The 17,318-nt window shown below is 36.4% G+C and overlaps 1 protein-coding gene across 1 annotated transcript; it reads right to left on the bottom strand.

The window, feature by feature from the left end:
- Positions 1-1,101: 1,101 nt before the first annotated feature.
- LOC127831750 (uncharacterized) lies at positions 1,102-11,088 on the bottom strand. The gene is made up of 8 exons (XM_052356786.1): positions 10,873-11,088; positions 10,419-10,560; positions 8,853-9,032; positions 8,395-8,658; positions 6,792-6,934; positions 6,427-6,543; positions 4,096-4,173; positions 1,102-3,711 (listed from the first exon to the last, which is right to left on the bottom strand). Exons 1-8 carry the CDS (start codon positions 11,033-11,035, stop codon positions 3,089-3,091), a joined length of 1,710 nt encoding a protein of 569 aa, XP_052212746.1. The 5' UTR covers positions 11,036-11,088; the 3' UTR covers positions 1,102-3,088.
- Positions 11,089-17,318: the final 6,230 nt, after the last annotated feature.

Raw genomic sequence — 17,318 nt, 5'->3', positions numbered from 1 at the left:
GTAGGTACTTTTTTTCTTTCGAAAGCACGACTGGCTCAAAGTATTTTTAATATTCCATTTCCATATTATATTAATATAGATTATTCAGTAGGCACAGCTTAAAAATTTGGAATATTTCGCAATTATTTTCACACGCTTGAAAGTCAACTCAATCTGTTAATGCATACATATATAATATTAAAACAGATGCTGTTTTTCGCGCTTAATGTGATATTTAATGGGCGGCAAATCGAAGCTGGTCACTATTAATCGTTTTGTTTCACGCCTTTATTTTTCGCAATTGACCAATTGCCAAAGAGTGCGATACGCGCAATAACAGTCAACTCAACACTCATACAATAACACTCAACACACCGCGCACATAACACAACAAAACACATTCTATACATAGATGGTGACGTCACTACGTTATAGCCAGTAAGACCGGTGTGTACACAATGCAACAGAACATAAAATAAAAGTGGAATAGCCAAATAGAAATGGTAACAACGAAACAAAGTGGGTTTAATTTTGTTTTAAGGAACTTCAGTTAACTATCAAAATTATTATATTAACGTTACAATTCAAACTGAAAAGCAAGAAAATGAAACACATTTAAATTTGGTTACCGTTTGACCACTTTATTATGGAATTAGAGCACAAGTTTAGGTCTCTGTGACACAAAATAAAACCATAACAAGTGTCTACTACAGAACGGGTCGGAAGAAGCAATACTTATGATTGTAAAACGCAAAACAATATCGTGCAGTTTATTAATTACACGATTTATTATACGGATATGATGATGTAAAACTATCGGCACTGAACATAGATTATGCGAAAGGTCTAAAATATAACATTGGTTTGAGTGATCAGAAGAACCGAGCTCTGATATAAATGCATTTATTTAAGCATCTATGAGCAAAAACGTCGTTGTTTATTGATCATTAAAACCTTAGAGTATTATCCTTTTGATTTTATTTACATTATTTGACGTGCCTTTAAATAAAGGACCAAGTAATTAGTAAGTATAAAATAAGAATGCAATACTGCTCCAGCAGCTGGAGTTTCACTTCTTCATATTTAATACGTTAGAAACAAGACGGTGTAGGAAAACATATATATCCTTTTCTTTTGTTTATTTGCAAATACATGAACTACTAAACATTTACAGTACCCGTTAAAAATACTTGCGAATATTTTCGCAGCCTTTTCCTACAACAAACTTTACAACCCATTAGCTTTTAAATAAAACTAATTAACGACAACATATTTGGAACGACCAGCACTATCATTGAGAGTCTTTTACCACGAAAATCCAAATGCGTACTGGGGCTACTTATACACTCTTTGGGTCAATATTTTCTATATCACGTGTACTGCTTTTCCCGCTCATGTCAACTGTCAAGAATTTCAAGTCGATCACCCGGCAGCGTATTTTGTTAAACAAAGATATTATTTTAAATTAACATCGTTAAAAAACACATTATAATTAGGTCAATGTGTCACAGTCTGATTATTTGAGCACTTCATAATATTTTTCAACTGCATGAACTTATATTGGCATAATTTGGGCGGAACGAAAACTGCTTAAGTGTCAAGATAATAAAGCGAGACTATAGGAAATAAGTAAAGCCACTTGTTCAATAAAACTGATTATAGTGAACAACTCGTTAAAGGCCCCCTTTTCACGATTTGGTAAATTGACAAAATTACAAAAAGTTGGTTCATATTAAAAAATTGTCATTTTAGTTATGATATTTGTGAGGAAAAAGTAATACTGAACATTTACTATGCTCTAAAATACCCATTATATGCATCTTTTGATGATTTAAAAACCTGAAAATTATCAAGCGTTGCAACGTGAAACGATTGTATAATTCGGAGAGTTCTATTGTTGTAACATTTTGCGATACTACGAGGATTGTTTATATAAAGTATAAAATACACCCGTCATTGTGTGAGCACGCATGGCCGATTGGTCTAAGTGGTGAACTTTTACTCTAGGACTCGAGGGGTCAGTGGTTCGAGCCCAGTTGCGGGATACTTTTTTCTATTTTTAATTGTTTTCTTGTTGTTGTTGTGTTTTTTTTTTGCTGGAGCTTTTTAGATCCATAGTTTACATGTATCAATATAAAGCAATTTATGGCAAACGTCAATACATGCCACAATCTGTGAAAAGGACCCTTTAAGCCACTTGTTCACGAAAACTGATTACAAACATCTTTAAAAACGTTATTTTCGAAACTAATTTTGTCAACTACAATATCTACCAACGTTAAGGAACAAATTATGCTTTATTTGTACAGCAATTTTATATTTAGAGAGTTATCCACCATTCTCAATGAATCGGTTGCTATACAGATCTGATATGTACTTCCAATAACAATATTGAACGGTTCAACCATCTGTAATACAATTATGGACCACGTTTATTATTTTTTCCAAGTGCACCATCGATGTTCCATTAGAAAGCATTAACCCATTTATGCCTAGCTACCTATGCATAGAAAAATGCCTTGGCAAGCATCGTAGACCCAGATGGGACGCAGCATGATGCGGCGTCTCATCAGGGTCTGCGCTGTTTGCTTAAAGGAATATAGAAATAAATAAACCACACATCCCAAATTTTGGAGATAAATTGATCCAATTTTGATTGATGTGAGAGTCCACTATGCATAAATGGGTTAATGATTGAACAAAAGCATAAATATACTTGAATGGAACGATTAAAACGTCTCGAAAAATTAAAAGATATAAAACAAGACTATTGCCAAGCAATACCGGCACCACCATTGTCAGAAATTCCACCATTGTCAGATTATTTTATAAGCATTTGTTGCCATAGCAACCAGAATTTGTGACATAGGAACAGAATGAAATGACGGGCATAATTCCCATATTGCCATCTTTCCATGTTTCAAGTTTTGTGAAAAAAATATTCAGAACTTTTAAAGTTATCGCAGGATCCAAAAAAGTGTGACGGACAGACAGTCGAAGTGCAAACCATAAGTTCCCTCCGGTAAAACCGGTAGGGGACAAAAACGTTTTTATTGGTTAGCAACATATTGTCGACATGTCTGGCAAGCAATCCTCGAATGGTCGTCCATCAATTGAAACCTACAGGAAGCAATAAGAAAATGCACAACAACGGTATATTTATCAATCTGATCAAACACACACTGCCATAAAGCGGATCACAAGAATTGGCAGCTGTCTCGCCTGCATGTGTGCGCCTCGTGAAGTTAACCGGTACTGGAAAGTGCGCCTGTAACGAATTAACGTGGTCCCCAGTCCATATAAACGTAACGTTCGTCTTAGCCGTGACGTTATTTTGATCAATAAACATCACGCTCAACTCCCACGGTGTCCTGATCTCCATAAAAAATCTGTCCTTGTCCACAGTTGCGTACAATGCTCCTCCCATATTGCCCATCCTAAACCGCATGCTCGTATTACTGGTGTCGTCCTCTTCAACATGGATCCCAGACACATATGGACTGCTGTAAAACCCTTCGTATTTCTTGGCATTTGTTAACACCACCGCGTCCTCAACAGTAGACGAATCTGTATCGTTAGCAGTACGCCATGGTTCGGGAAATGTACACGAAGTGGTGGTGTTTATCCACGGCTCCAGTCCCAACAAACGATCGGTGACGTGGTAAAATGTCGTTCTCATTGCCGCCATTTGGGACTCAGAGAGCCCAGGGCCGTTCGTGCTGGCGAAGAGTCCTGTTGTAAAATATTCATAGACTTTTATAATTATGGTAAATACCAAATCGTATCGATATTTGCATGATATCACTATGTTCCAATACAGGTAGAGCCAGTGCTAAGATAGAAAAAATACACTTCGTCCATGTTGAATTTACATTAGTATGATAAACACGAATCATTACGCCATCTTTATGCAAGGCCGAAATGACTTTGTTCGCTAATTGCTACCTAACACACTTCAGAATAAGATTCGATTCGACAAGCTCCAATTTTGCATATGATTATAACCTATTAACAATGTAAAATTGTACATAGAACAAACGTTCATGTATTATTATTTATAATAATCGTTTTCGATTTTATGTTTTGACAATTTTGTGTTTAAACAATAAAACCTACCAATCTTTTGCTCTGGGAAAATCCACAGCAATGTAATGTAGGAGAATAGGCCCCCGCTGTGCCATATCCGTCGGTAACCTATCAACAGTCAACATATACGTTATGTAAGGCAACTTACTGAAATGTAGCCGTCAAAATCTTATTATGACATTTAAATAATATTGGCGCTACTCAGCTCTGCAACTCAGTGTGACAAACACTGGAAAGGTATACGAGTCATTCTAAGATAAAACATTTATTACTGTTGATTAGTGGCATCACTTATGAAGCTGGAAAATTCTTCAACGACATATCTTTTTAATTTAGCCATTTCGTTTTGTTGCAATGGCAAAGTGTAATAACACATTATATTGTGATATAATATTCTAAATATTATAAATCTAACAAATCATGCTGGTCATGCATAAAGGTAACGTCGTGGAACGGATACTATTATCCCGAATAATCATATTCCCTGCATAAAACGCATACATTTTGTCTTGTTTGACCGTAGGTCTGGCTTCCGTAATTTCTAATTCTTTTATTCTTTTTGATTCCTCATGGCAGGTCAGTACTGTAACAAATGTTCGCTCAAGTTTTTATGCCCCCCTGCGAAAAAGAGGGGGTATATTGCTTTGCTCATGTCGGTATGTCGGTCTGTCGGTCCGTCCACCAGGTGGTTGTCAGATGATAACTCAAGAACGCTTGGGCCTAGGATCATGAAACTTCATAGGTACATTGATCATGACTCGCAGATGACCCCTATATATTTTAAGGTCACTAGGTCAAAGGTCAATGTCACGGTGACCCGAAATAGTAAAATGGTTTTTGGATGATAACTCAAGAATGCATACGCGGCCAACAGTGCAAACTCTGAACAATATAACTGAAGCAACTGGTCTGTAATCCTAAATCTATAATTATCAGTCCAATGAAACATCATCCTTTGAGTAAAATAAAGTGGATCAGTAAAAATATTATCAGAATATGATTTTTTTGTATATTTTGTATATTAAATATTGTGTTAATGTTTAATTTTGTTGATTAATATAAATATAAGCAGGACAGTGGAGGTAATACACTATTATATCTTTCTTATATACAGGGGAAACAAATGGAATAAGTTAAAATTTCATGTTTAATGAATAGGGGATATCATCCCCCCCCAATTTTTTTAAACATCTAATAAATAACTTCACTCAATATTATACCCCCCTTTCACTCCCCCCTACCCCCCCCCACCCCCACCCCCTCCAATTTTTTTTAAACATCTAATAAATTACCCCACCCACATTATTACCCCCCTCTCACCCCCACCCCCCCTACCCCCCACCCCCCACCCCACCCCCCCCCCAATTTTTTTAAACATCTTATAAATTACCACACCCCACATTATATCCCCCTCTCACCCCCCCCTACCCCCCTACCCACCCCACCCCACCCCCTCAATTTTCTTTTTAAACATCTTATAAATCATTAAACCCCACGTTATATCCACCTCTCACCCCCCTACCTCCCCACCCCTCTACCCCCCACCCCCTGAATTTTTTTTAAACATCTTATAAATAACCACACCTCACATAATACCCCCCCTCTCACTCCCCCCTACCCCCCACCCCCCTACCCCCCACCCCCCACCCTCCACCCCCCCTCAATTTTTTTAAACATCTAATAATTACCACACCCCACATTATACCCCCCTCTCACTCCCACCTACCCCCTTACCCCACCCCACAATATTACCCCCCTCTACCCCACCCTCCCTACCTCCCCCCACGCCCCATTTTTTTTAAACATCTTATAAATTACCACACCCCACATTATACCCTCCTCTCACCCCCCTACCCCCCACCCCCCCTACCCCCCCACCCCACCCCCCAATTTTTGTTTTAACATTTTATAAATTACCACAACCCCACATTACACCCCCCTCTCACCCCTACCCCCCACCCCCCTACAACCCCCAACCCCCACCCCCCCCAATTTTTTTAAAAACATCTAATAAATTACCACACCCCACATTACTAGTATACCCCTTCTCACTCCCCCCTACCCCCCCCCCACCTCCCCACCCCCCCAATTTTTTTTAAAACCTCTAATAAATAACCACACCCCACATTATTACCCCCTCTCAGATGACCCCTATTGATTTTCAGGTCACTAGGTCAAAGGTCAAGGTCACAGTGACTCGAAATAGTACAATGGTTTCCGGATGATAACTTACATTAGGTCAAAGGTCAAGGTCACAGTGACAAAAAACGTATTCACACAATGGCTGCCACTACAACTGACAGCCCATATGGGGGGCATGCATGTTTTACAAACAGCCCTTGTTTAAGCTAGCTTTACTACCTCTGTAGAACGCCTCAAACCACGCCTGTCCGTATCCAAGTTGAAGATCTGACACCGGGAACTCTGGACGTGCGAGAGACCTTTTCTTTATCATATCGTCAGGGATTGGAATAACAGCTAAAGAACACATTATACCAGATAAAAGAAATCTCAAAATTTGATAAATTACAATGTAGATGTAGATTTTAAATCGATTCAAAAAGATTAAACCTTAACGTTGTTAAATAGTATTGCATACGGTTTCTCACGCATTCAATCAGATGTTTTTAATATGTAATTTTATTTCCAAAAAAATATTTTTATTTTTTGCAATAGCGAGAATCGGGTACTTTTTGCGTTCCTAATGTGTGGCTAAACTATTTTACATCTTAAAGATAGCTTCAGAAGCTCCGGGTCCAGTAGTTGTTCCCCTGTGTCTGTCATGCCCGTGTTGGTGATGAACCGGATGTACTTGGTCATATCGACACCGTTTGACAAAATTGCGCCTGCTGGCTCCAGCGGGTGAATACTTGAACAGAACTCAATATTGAACGTGTTGTGCGTTTTTTTGTTATTTGTTTCAAACGCTTTCATTACCGTTTTAAGAAAACTGAAACTTCTGCCAATAAAAATGAATATCATTAACAGAACCTTAAGACTGTTATTGTGAGTGAAAATAAACTAAGTATTATAGTTTAAGTCTCAACCATACATGATCAATACATGGCTTCAAAGCGAGAATATAAAATAAAGAATATAAGAAAGTTATTTCACCTTCATCTATGTGACTATAATGGGTATGATTCAAGTTTTATTACATGTTTATGTCTCAATCTACAAATATAAATGCGGATAAAATAATATTTAAAACAAATCACAATTATCATGTGTTTGCATGTTTAAATCAACAGCAGTGTATAGTAACTTATCGACGATATTATTTAATAATAGTTTACTTCCAAATGACAACGAATATTTCCTCTTTTGTGGGTCTAACTTCGCGTGTTTTGACATAAATGTAAAACATACAAATCGCCGAGAAAAAAGAATGAGACAAAAGTACAGTTATAATTTTTGTTCCAACAAAAAACTCATGTTCGAAAACATTTGGTTTTCATCGTCGCTATGCTTAAAGTCATCAAGATCTCTGCAACAATTTATCGCATCGCGCTCATGCTTAATACATTAGTCAATATGGTGGAATAATTATTGTTAAATTAATCAAGAATAATATTTATCATTGTATTGTTGAAAACACATTAAGAATCTATTATTGACATACCATAATTATATTGCTGAATATCTTCATTTAACATATTTCTGGTCTAAAGAAAATTCCAGGTCACCTAGTTCACGGATAGCGTCTTTATTATATAACGATTATTTTACTGGCCGCGAACTCCGGTGATGACCTGTATATAAACTCTGACCTCACACACTGGCCGCAAATTGACCCGATACCTCGCGGGTTCAAATGCAATGCATTAAAGCGAGGCCTTGCTTCCACTGCTCTTTATAGGAATATGGAAGTAAGTACTAAATATGAGAACATAGCCTTTAAGTATAAACGCTATTGCGCTGGTAATTCTCTGAAAATAAAAGGAGCACGCACAAACTGTATTGATGTCGAGAATTGAGAGTGTAAAACTGTTTTATCTATTAAGCCTTTTCATTAGAGATAAAATTGTTTCATGCAGTAAAACAGTGTTGCAAAGACGCGGATATGTGTCCAATGTTCTGGTGGTATACTCATATCAGCCAATGGAATAAATGAAGTGTATTCATTCGTACCTAGCCGCGGGAAATTTTATTTGAATGTTATTGGACACTTACAAAGGTCAGGTAAGGTGAAAAGCTGGCTTAATACAGCTACGCCGAAAAAATGCATGTTAACTACAACTGACATAAACGAATTGAAAGATAATATTAGTGCGATTGCAAGACAAGTATGTTCGCAAACCATACATTTTTCCTATTAACATAACTCACGTGTAAATTTCTTTAGTCCCGTTCTGAAAAATCCCGTCTTTGTAAGTGTATGGTCTGGCAGCCTTCTTCTCATACACATCTACAGGATTCAGCATCATTTTCGTGGAGGTCATTCCGATTGGTTTAAGGACTCGTGACGTCACGAGATTTTCCCACGTGTCGCCGCCTAGTTTCTCTGCCACATGACCGAGCAACATGTACATGTAGTTGTTGTATATGAAGGTATCTCTAAACGTCATACGCTCTGGAACCATTTTCAAATCCCTAAAACAGTTTTGCTCGCCATGTTATTTTATTATCTATGAATGTGTTCGCAATTGTTTGAATAAATAACGCTTAAATTCACAGTGGTTTAGAACTGATTACTCAAAGCTTTATCGCGATAGTGCTTATAACTGTAATTATCGCACATGTCAATTCTAATAATGTTTTACAATATGAAATACATATGTACGAACTTGCATAGTTGTTCTCTGGAAACAGTTTTCGGATAACCTGCTAGAATGCCCACATCAATACTATCAACACCAGTGCGGTGTGAGAGGAGGTCCTTCAGCGTGCTCTCTCTAGTGCGATACTCGTCTACGAAGCCGTACTCGGGACCCAGAATGTCGATAACCCTGGCGGTCCAGTCAAGTCTGGAACACGATTTCATTTGGTTGTAATCATCATAATTGCATTACAAGCGTTTGCAAAGGTGACATTGTATTTTGCAAATTTCAAACATACCGGTACTATGGACCAACAATGCTGACAATGCAGAATTGATTCATCATATTTTAATTGTCCAATTCTTCTTTGTGGTTTACTTCAAGGACATTCATAACGACCAAATGAATGCCGACACCGACATTGCCAATCGTATTTTTTGCAGAACCAGACACGGTGTCGTATGAAAAACTCTCCACAGATTAGTGGGGATTCATCAACTATGTTCACGTCTTTTTGCGTATATAAAGGAGAAAAGTATTTGCTATTTATAACACTCTTAAAGGGACCGTCAACCACAAACGACGAAAAATAAAAGTTCTAAAATACAGTATTTTGTTTACAATGATTAGTTTATATTAATAAAAGTATCACGAGTATATACGGTAATAAAATTTTACTGGGTACAGGTAAGGTAACTACCAGTTAACTATAAATAACGCAAGTAGATTGATCATCATCGTCACGTGGTAAATCCGTGAATGAAAATTGTGCATGCGTGGTGAAATGTATATAACAATTGTTATATATATATATATATATATATATATATATATATATATATATATATATATATATATATATATATATATATATATATATAATGATCAATCTACTTGCGTTATTTATTGTGTGTATATCGTTATGTCACATATTTTCTCGATGTACTTTCTATTTCACATCGCGAAATTTTATTACCAAATATACTGAAAATATGAACATTTTTTCAAGTAATAAATGTACCAGTCGTGATATTTTAATCAATATAAACTAATAATTGTAAAAAATGCGGTATTTTAGAACCTTTATATTTTCGTCGTTTGTGGTTGACTTAAAGTGATATTATGGGCATTTTGCACTGTTGAATTGAGCTGAAAAGAATTGACAGGTCAAAAGAGTTAATTAAAATGTGGTTACTGACCAATTATCTGCAACTCAGCTTGCTTCCAATTGTTTATAAAAATATATTTTATATTCGATATTCTTACGTGACTCACCCAGTCCTCTAAGTCGAAATGATCCGTACAACAAAATTGTGTCTTTCGTATGAACGAATCTGCACTAAAACTAAATTTAGGTTTACATCGTACATGCATGATCAGTTTTCAAACGAAAGAACGGTTGATATTCAAATGCATTATTTTTTATCTTTTCGGGATATTGTTTTAGTATGTTGATGCTGCATTAACAAATATAAGTGTATATGAAGTGAAAACACCAAAAATAAACAACTGTTGCGAAAGACACCTTTAAACTGTTAGATGCCCATAATATCACTTTAATTTATGTATTCGAGAATCTTAATTGATACACACTTTTTCTCCGTTAGTAGAATACCGAGCAGCACCATGGTGAATGACTTGCTTACGGAGCCAATGGCAAATAGTGTGGAGTTGTCCACTGGAACACCGGCAGATATGTCCGCGCTGCCGAAACCACGCGTCCACACATCATTTCCTGAAAATGAAAAAAAGTTAGAAAGAATATTTCCAAAGACTTATCCCTTATTTTTTTATTTGCGCCAACTCTGAGTCTAATGTATCGAATTTGACGTTACGCTCCTAAAACGTTTTGTACATCGGAAGACTCAAACACATCCAGCTGTTTATTATACGAATGATAAATGATTTTTCAAATGATAAAATGCAATGCAATATAGTACATTTACAACAAAGAAAGCACAAGAATTCACGGAAAATTCAAACAGAATGACAAAATTGATATATATTTGTTATGGATTAAATAATTGGAACTTCATTTCAAACGTACCTTTAACAACACTTAACGTCATCCCAGGCACATGACGGCATTCTATCGTCTTCCTTGCGAGCTCTTCAATCTCTATTTCCGTGGCAACGTCTAAAACATACCCAGACACTTCCATTGATAGTAAAATGGTAAGAATAAAGACGCACTGTTTTAATTCTAACATCTTCGTACGCGATTCAGGCAGTGTTTGAGTAAAAGCCCTTCATGTAGGCTTAAGTAGACTCTCATTTTGTGTACACAATGACGAAAACTTTGATAACAGATATCATCAAAAATATTTGTTACAACAGGTAACGTAAAATTGTGCAAATAGATTGGCCGACGTATTTTGGTATAGTGTGAGGTACTCAACCAACTTTTGGTGGTGGACTCAATTCCTTTAAGCGGATATATCTTCGAAAACGGGGTTAAGATATCCACCGAACTAACAAGTACCATCCTTCCAGACACGAAAGGAGTTGTTTCCTTGATTGAGCATTTGATATTTGTTTCACTATCGAAAACGAGAGAGAAAATAACAAATGTAGCATTTAAACCAGAAATAATAAAATAATAATATTTAAATCCACAAACATAAGATTTCATGTACGGCGAGAGGTATAAGACATGCCAATAAACAATGTGTACCGTATGTATAAATCTTTGGATAAGCTAAGTCCGGGACCAGTCATATCTCTGCGCGGAGGTTAACTCACTTGACACATTTTCAAGACACATGAAGTGCAAACCATACCATATAAACATTTATATCGCTTTGATTTAATGCCCGCACGTGTTTGCCTTTTTGTCCGTCCATCGAATTATTTGTTTGATGCACTGAGTAAATAGTTCTTACACATATAACCAGTATTTGAACATGGGTAAATTCGTGTTTTGAAATGTGTTTTTCGTCAGACATAACCGGATTGATTGTGATTTATAAAAAAAATACTGGCTATTAAAAAGACGAAAGAAACGAGCAAGATCATTTATAGATATTTATTTGTGCAATTTGTGGCTTATTGTACATAGTCAATAGCATCAGGATATTGGTAACTACAAAAGCAACACCACGTTAGTGTATTTACTAGTCAACCAGTATTAAAACTCAACAACGGATATTTATATTAATAATTTCAGGATTTGATTAAAGCACCAGATTAACAATTTCATAATTGTGTTAAAAGTGCGAGTAATGCCGTTAACGTTCATTAATAATTTTCTTGACATCTTGACAAATTATTGTTCATGTATCATTAATATTGCAAGACAACACCATAATCAATATTTCAAAGTTTCTTCCGATATTGACCAATCTTGCACAGAAATCAGTCAAAGCTGAAGTCGGCAATCTGCCAGAACGGGCAAACAGCAGTTATGGCCCATTTTGTGAAAAAAGTATTTCTCTTCTAATTATGGAATTGTTTAAACTATCTTGATTAAACTTAGTAAAGATTTTATTCTAACAATAGATATATTTTTCCATTAATCATGTGATTTGATGCAAATATGATTCGAATTTCTCTTCAGTCAAGCCTTCGCTTAATATTTTCCTACGATGTACAGGCATGTTATGACTTTTTGCAACTCTCTCGCCATAAGTTCTAAAAAAGCATCATGAACACTTTTCTACCAAACTCGGAAAATAGAATTTTAGGGTAGAGAGAAACACCGATTTATGTATCAACACTACACCTAGCTCTGTACCCATTCCCATGTCTGATTTGTCTCTCATCGTCTTTCTTCAGCAAAGCAATCAGCAAGAGATCTACAGGTCTGCAGTGTAAATTGTTGCGCACCACGGCACGAACCCTGGATAGTATATGAGAGAAATGAGAGAAAGAATTGCCTATTATTCCAATATCAGAGGGTCGGGGATTTTTTTCATGGATCTTTTTCTCTCATATAACGTGTTTTAATATATTTATTTGAATATATTGGGCTCCTGGTCCCATATACTATCCAGGGTACGTTACTTTCACCAGCGTTGCACACATGTCATCAACGTAATGCTTTGAATTTTAGACGGCCATAATGGATAGTTAAACCTCCGTGCTTTCACGTAGATTTAGTGCACAGCGTTTACATTGAAATCGTGTTCGATCAACTGTTGGTGTCGAGTTTGCTTGCATTGCGCCGTTGGATTTACCACTGTATAATGTCCCGCAGATGCCATGGTACATCGAAAATAATCGTGTCCGCATATTAACAAAATAGTGGATTATAATATAGTAGGATGGTGATTTCAAGAGGCCGGTAATTTTGCAATTCATTATATAATACGCATACATGATATATGTGTCCAAGATGATGAACAGGTGAGAAATAATACATCCCGATATTAACAATGTCAATATAAGTTAACTTGCTTTTTTATTTAAAGCAATATCTCCTTTAACTGAACACAACCATACAGATAAATACATGTATTTTACCTGTGGTGGCAATAATAACTAATCAGATCTACTTTAATGATGGACTTTTTCAAACGGGAAAACTGAAATCAAATGTTATATGTCAAAATACATGTGAAACACGCTGATGCATGTACTATCGTTTTAAAAAGACATAGCATCGTTTGAACAATAAATATTGTAGCGTTGCAATGATTCTCCGACAATGGAAATGCATACTTGATGTAAAAGCGGGTCACATAAATTTGCAGCTTCCTCACCAGCATAAGCCATGTTCGCCTCGTAAAATTAACCGGGTCCAGAGAGTGCGTTTGTAACGTGTTAACGTGGTCCACATACCATATGAACGTAACGTTGGTCTTAGCCGTTACATTGTTTTTATCCATTAAAGGTACGTATAATTCCCATGGTGTCCGGATCCCCATCAGAAATCGGTCCTTGTCCGCAGTTCAGTACAGAATTCCTCCGAGTTTTCCCATCTTGAACCGCAAACTCGTGTTACCGGTGCCGTCTAATTCAATACGAAAATCAGACAAAATCGGACTGCTGTTAAACCCTTCGTATCTTTTGGCATTCGTTAAAACCGCCGCGTTCTCAACTGGAGGAATATCCGAATCGTAAGCGGTACGCCATGGTTGGGGAAATGTACACGCTTTGGTGGTGTTTATCCACGGCTCCACTCACATTAAACGATCGGTCACGTGGTAAAACTTTGAGCTCAAGGCAATTACTTGTGAATCGAGTGCTGGACCGTTCGTGCTGGCGAAGAGTCCTGTTGCAAAATTGTTACCGACCAATATAATAATTGCTATATCGATCATCGCTTGAAATTAATGTGTTTCAATGCAGGAAGTGGTCGATTCGATTATAACGATTATATGTATTTTTACTATACTACTATATAAGGTATATAGACTAGAGTTTTGCTTTAGTAATGCATGAAGTGTTTCGGTTATATTTACCATATATATTTACAACAAAATTACAATCTTAATTTCGTGTTGAATTAATACACATTTGCACTACCCACAAAATTGTGTTCAGTGAAAATCAGCAAATCAGTGATGTAGGAAAACACGCCCCCGCTATGCCGTATCAGGTGGTAACCAAGCAATGGGTTACTTTGCATGTACATGTATAGCAATACAATATGTTATATAGATAAACGTGATTTAAAACATCAGTAAATCATCATTTATTTAACAGGTGACTCTTGGTACGTAGAAAAGAAAAACATTAAATGTAACTTAAATATACAGTTACCAGTGTGGACGTTTATTTGCACTACAAATCCGTGAAACAAACCTTTGTAATGGTATCTGAGCCAACCCAATACAAAACCGGTGTTAATAATTGATGACCTTAAACAAATACATCTTCAATATCACAATTTAGGTTGGAGCGCGTACTTGTTGTATCTGCAATGCTTAACAATGATACATGTATTTCATAAAAAATACTATAAAGTACAATATATTACTGTAAAACCATTAATTTTCTTGTGATACGAATTTTCGTGGCTTTCGTTGGGCCGCTGAACCACGAATTCAAGCACCAACGATGATTTATACATTTTTAATCCGAAATCCGTCATCCTGCTAGTAGGAGACGGTGTCTTAACTGTTCCCGTTTCAATCATTTTGAAAGAGACATTGTTTGATCATCACATTCGCCTAACACGGTGAGGGCGCCTCTGGGGTACTTGGCAAGCGATTTCATGTCTTCTCGAAGTTCATTTTTTTCGTAGGACATACTGATCTCTCATACTTCTGATCGTTGTCTCGCTCACTTTCTTCCCTATGAATGAGACCGTGTCTGAACTGAGATATGCTAGTTTTACTTTTGTAATCAAGCACGTGATTTAAACTGTACATAAACGATTGTTCTCTTTTACGTGAAGTCGTCAAATTAACAGTTTGCAGATTTATCACATGTGTCAATTAGTGCCAATTAAAGTTGAAAGAGAAATAACGCTTTTCACACGTGTATGTTGGGGACTTTATTACTCAATTGTTATTAGGGGACCGATTGTCAAAACAACATTGATGGCAATTAACGAGCGGGGACCCACAAGTGCGCCGCTTTATCACTCTTTTCGTCAATTATCGGCCACACTTTCATGCTTCAGTGCACATTAACCTCAAGTCTTGCTGTCAACACAGATTAGCAGATTATGCTTCTTTAATACTCTGGTTGTCTTAATAAAAGTTTAATTATTATGACGGTCAGTCTTCCACGGAAATTTGAAATCCACGAAATGACGTATCAACGAATTAGTAGTTTTTTTATTTAAAATCCACGAAATTATGTGTCAACGAATTAGTTTTTTTTTTATTAAACCACGAAATTTCATACCGACTAATTTCTATACGTTTACAGTATATGATGTTTGGACATCCAAAGAAGTTGTTATCATGGAAGAGCTCATATATGCAACCGTAAAAATCAAACTACGTGTACATAACACAACTACACTGTCTTGTTTGAACTACCTCTGTTGACAGACTCCAACCAGCCTTGACCATTGTGTACACACCGGTCTTACTGACCTGTGTACAAACGCGAAAGGAATTGTGGGTAGCACTTCTTTTACGAGTTAAAAGTGAAAGCGAAAGTAGGTCAGGTAATCGTGCTTCTGATTATCTCTATCAGTCTTAATAGAGATTCAAAATCACATTTAAACATAATTAAATAACATTTCTTTAAACAACATTCCGTTTTAAACACACAAAAATATTTTTCTTTCGTTATTAACATTTACATTCCTACGCAGAACTACTTTGGCGGAAGCATAATTCCCCAAACCAGGGGAATGTGATGCGTCTTAGCGTACAGGTGACAATAACGAAGTGACGTCACCATCTATATATAGAATGAGCCTTGACCGTAACCCAGGTCAACGTCACTCACGGGAAATTCTGGACGCTTGAGATTGGTTCCTCCGTCGACAGGGATCACAGCTAAAGTAATACATTACATAAAATTAAGACGACTTCACAAATACATTCCACGACATTTTACACATTCATTTCGTATAATGGTCTTCTATTGTAGTTGATCATTCATCGATCGGACATATTTGATATTTATTATATTGTTTATATTTTTTATTCGGAAATAATATTATAGTTTATTTGTTAACATTTGAGCATTCGGCAACACATGGTTACCAAATAAAGATCGTTTTAAAAGCTCCGGATCAAGTAGTTGATCTCCTTTGTCAGTCTTTCCCATGTATATGATGAACCGGATGTACTTGGCCATATCGACACCGTTTGACAAAATGGCGCCTGCTGGCTCCAGAGGGTGAGCGCTTCAATTGTTACGAGAAATGTCTGTAGAACGATACACTGTGTTAATGTTTGTACTTCGTGAGAGAAGATCGTCAGTGAAATTAATGAAACTAAAGAAAATTGTGCCGACTTTTGTCGCGGATGCTGTTTTTATCTTCGTAAGTCTTACGTACACATAAAATAAAATGAGGAAAATCGTTCCCGCAAATTAATATTCACATTATTTTTCTCACATGTTAATTAAACCTTTTATAAACGTTTTGATGTGATATCTTAAAACACGTAATTATTCATATTCATTGTTGATCATCTGCAAACGAATGAATATATTTTTACCTTTAAATATTAATTATTAATAAGCTACCTTTGTTGATCATAAATTCCTAGAATTGGTGACAACAAACTTTGACATTGTTAAGGGGTTCACTCTGTGTTTCGATCTAAAACAGATTGGAAATTCGCACATCATTTGGAAAACAATGGAAGTTTTATTGTCCCTTATTATAAAAAACAACATCAATAAAATCCATACTATGTTCACATAACCTATTCGTAAATTTCCTTAGTCCCGTTTTGAAACATCCTGTCTTTATAAATAAATGGCCTCGCAGTCTTCATCTGGTAAGCATTCGCAGGCTTCAACATCAGTTTTGATGACGTCATTCCAATTGGTTGAAGGACTCGGTACGTCAAGAGATTTTCCCACGTATCGCCGTCTAGTTTCTCTGCCACGTGACCGAGCAACATGTACATAAAGTTG

Source organism: Dreissena polymorpha, chromosome 5 (assembly GCF_020536995.1).
Source record: "Dreissena polymorpha isolate Duluth1 chromosome 5, UMN_Dpol_1.0, whole genome shotgun sequence".
Lineage (NCBI taxonomy): Eukaryota > Metazoa > Mollusca > Bivalvia > Myida > Dreissenidae > Dreissena > Dreissena polymorpha.
Note: the sequence above shows the minus strand (reverse complement) of the source record. Positions and strands in the feature narration are given on the sequence as shown.

Coding starts and splice junctions, on each gene's coding strand:
- LOC127831750 (XM_052356786.1), bottom strand. CDS start 11,035: ATGTTAGAATTAAAACAGTGCGTCTTTATTCTTACCATTTTACTATCA. Junction 8,659..8,852: donor TCCAGAGAACAACTATGCAA/GTTCGTACATAT, acceptor AAACTGTTTTAG/GGATTTGAAAATGGTTCCAG. Junction 3,712..4,095: donor TTTCCCAGAGCAAAAGATTG/GTAGGTTTTATT, acceptor ATTTTACAACAG/GACTCTTCGCCAGCACGAAC.